The 3,040-nt window shown below is 44.3% G+C and overlaps 1 protein-coding gene across 1 annotated transcript; it reads right to left on the bottom strand.

Annotated features, from left to right (window-relative positions):
* Positions 1-1,498: 1,498 nt before the first annotated feature.
* Positions 1,499-2,559, bottom strand: SCP2D1 (SCP2 sterol binding domain containing 1). The gene has a single exon (XM_035005647.1). The coding sequence runs from the start codon at positions 1,967-1,969 to the stop codon at positions 1,499-1,501; it is 471 nt and encodes a 156-aa protein (XP_034861538.1). The 5' UTR covers positions 1,970-2,559.
* Positions 2,560-3,040: the final 481 nt, after the last annotated feature.

A 3,040-nucleotide genomic window follows, 5' to 3' on the forward strand; every position in this document is an offset into this window, starting at 1 on the left:
CGTAGCCATTAATAATCCCCCCAAACCTCCCTGCTCCCCATCCCTGTCTCTTTCTGTCCCCACAGTGTGCATTTCCTAGTATGTTACATAAATAGAACCGCATAGTGTGTACTTGGTTTTCTCTGGTTTCTGCCACTCAGAATAATCTGACATTCGTCCATGCCATTGTATGTACATCAATAATTCATTCCTTTTTATTGCTGAGTAGTATTCCAGGGTATGACAGAGCACCATTGGTTCACCCATTCACCTATTGATGGACATTTGGCTTATTTACGGTCTAGAACTATCACAAATACAACTGCTGTGAACCCACTCACAAACACATTTTTGTACTTGTACATATGCTTCCTTTCCTCCTGGAAAAATACCCAGAATGGAATAGCTGGATCATTTGGTAGGCATGGGTTTTGAGCATGGCTGTTTTAAGGAACCTTCCATGTGGGCTTCAGAGTATAAAGGTATACAAGGTAAAAGTATACATAGATCACATGCGAACAAGTGTCACACACACTTACCCATAGAGGTCACATCAGGCTGCAGCTGGCTTCATTCCCAGCCCTCCCAATGTATGGACAGGTCTTCCAGAAGGGAAAGTCTCCCAGGATGACCCTTGGTTTTGTAAAAGGCTCAGTGCACAAGCCCCTGACAATTCAAAAATGGCCTACAGGATGGGGGGGATTCCAGGAGATCCTTTAAGTCACGGAAACATCTCATTTAAATAATGGCAACATCTCATTGGTCTAGAACAGAATAGTTTCAACCAATACTGAAAGCTGCAGCATGAACTAGGACAGGGGTTCTCCAGGGGTGGTCCCATCAGCATCACCTGGGAACTTGTTAGAAATGCACATTCTCCCCAGCCCAGACCTATGGCACTGAAATCCTGATCTGGGCTTTTACCTGTCTCGCAGGTGCTGTGATGCATGCTCTAGTTTAAGATCCAGTAGCCTAGAACATCTTCCAAGCCCCTGGATTCTCTTAGAATTAAATCTATCTGAAGTCGTGATACACCAAGAGCTCATCCCCTCTATGCCTTGCTCCACCCACATAGCTGTGGAGGCCACCCTCTTAGAGCTCTGTAAATTTAAAATCTCGAAGAACCAAGTTACCAAGTGGAATGCAAACCAACACAATGATGGTTGGCACTTCTTTCCCCAAAGCACAAACAAACAAAATTCTCAGGAACTCAATCATGAAAGCATTTAAATCCAAATGTCAAAACCACCCATTTCTCTATGTGTGGCTATTATAACATACATGAATCTAAAAAAAGAAAAAGACAAAGATTTTAGGTGATACACTCCAACACTCTTTACTGCTCTAGAACCCTCACTGAAAATTAACACATCAGCAGGAAAATTAATCAAACCTGAACAGGAAGAATTTGAGTAAAAATATTGGATATTTTTTGTTTTAATCTTCAGTTTAAGCATGATTTCCGCTCAACATTATAACCGAAGAGAAGTTATGATCATTTCCTTGGTATTTTACATGCTTAAAATTTAGCCCAGTCTTTGAAAACTCTCTCCAGCTTCTGGCCAAGCAGAACTTTGCCGCTCACTTTGAACTTGCCAGCAAGGAAAGCCTTCTGAGGGTTCATTTTGCCCAAAACCAACTCCATGAAGATAGGTTCCGGGATTGTGAAGACAGTGTCTGCTGGAAGCCTGGCGGATCCGGGATACATGTCCCCAGAGCCATTCTTCAGATCAATGGTCCACTGCAGAATGGTCTTCCCATCTTTGGTGATGTCCAGCTGAAAGATGGCATTGACTTTCTTTACCAGTTGGGCCCCCACCTCTTTGATGTGATGGCTAATATCCTCAAACACAGGGAAGCTCTGGAATTCTGACAGCTCTAGAGGGTGTGGCATGGCAGGTTCCCGAGCTGCACCCAGTTCCTTGAACTGGCCTGCCTGAGGTCCATCCACTGCTTTGATCTTGGGTTGATGGTCGATTCTCTTCCACATCTTACTGTGCTGGTCCTCTTGACCTTGCCGTCTGGTTTGTGAGCAGCTGTGGCCAGATTAATATCCACAAGTCAGATTGTGACATCAAAGGTAAGGCCCAAGCAGGGAATGAGGCTGGTGTGTGTGCTGCAGTCTTATTGGCCAAACAGATACTAAAATGTGACATGGAGTGAGGCCTCAGATAGCTAATTGTGAGGCAGATCCACACCACCACCCCCCAAACCAATGAGGGCTGTTGGTCTCACAGGCCCAGAAAGTTCTGGACCCCATGTTGGGAATAAGAGAAAGTGGCCCCAGAAGGTTCTTTGGTGATATGAGCTCTGTCTTTCCAATGCAGACCTCTCCCGGTAACAACCCTAATTCAGAGCAGTTATTCTGATTCCTCAGTGGTGTTTAATCCTTAAGGCACAGATACTGATGCTAGATTTGGCATTACCTAGCTGCTGGTGGAAGGGGAAATGCTTTTAAAGAAAAATGGCTGGTTGGAGAAAGAATCAGTACCGGGATTTGCATCAGAAAGCTTCAGAGGCACAGTGAGAAAACGGGGAAGGGGCGGGGGGAGGAATATCCCTAAGATCAATAGAAGATGCTGCTGGATGTCCACAATAGCCAAACTATGGAAAGAGCCTAGATGTCCATCAACAGATGAATGGATAAAGAAGATGTGGTATATATATACAATGGGATATTATGCAGCCATCAAAAAATGAAATCTTGCCATTTGCAATGACGTGGATGGAACTAGAGGGTATTATGCTAAGCAAAATAAGTCAATCAGAGAAAGACAATTATCATATGATCTCACTGATATGAGGAATTTGAGAAACAAGATGGAGGACCATAGGGGAAGGGAGGGAAAAATGAAACAAGATGAAACCAGAGAGGGAGGCAAACCATAAGAGATTCTTAATCTCAGGAAACAAACTGAGGGTTGCTGGAGAGGTGGGGGGTGGGAGGGATGGGGTGGCTGGGTGGTGGACACTGGGGAGGGTATGTGCTATGGTAAGTGCTGTGAATTGTGTAAGACTGATGAATCACAGACCTGTACCCCTGAAACAAATAATACATTAT

This window comes from Mirounga leonina, unplaced genomic scaffold (genome assembly GCF_011800145.1).
Source record: "Mirounga leonina isolate KUSES-001 unplaced genomic scaffold, KU_Mleo_1.0 Mir_150, whole genome shotgun sequence".
NCBI classification, from domain to species: Eukaryota; Metazoa; Chordata; class Mammalia; order Carnivora; family Phocidae; genus Mirounga; species Mirounga leonina.

Excerpts from the sequence above, each read along its gene's own strand:
- SCP2D1 (XM_035005647.1), bottom strand. The coding sequence starts at position 1,969 with ATGTGGAAGAGAATCGACCATCAACCCAAGATCAAAGCAGTGGATGGA.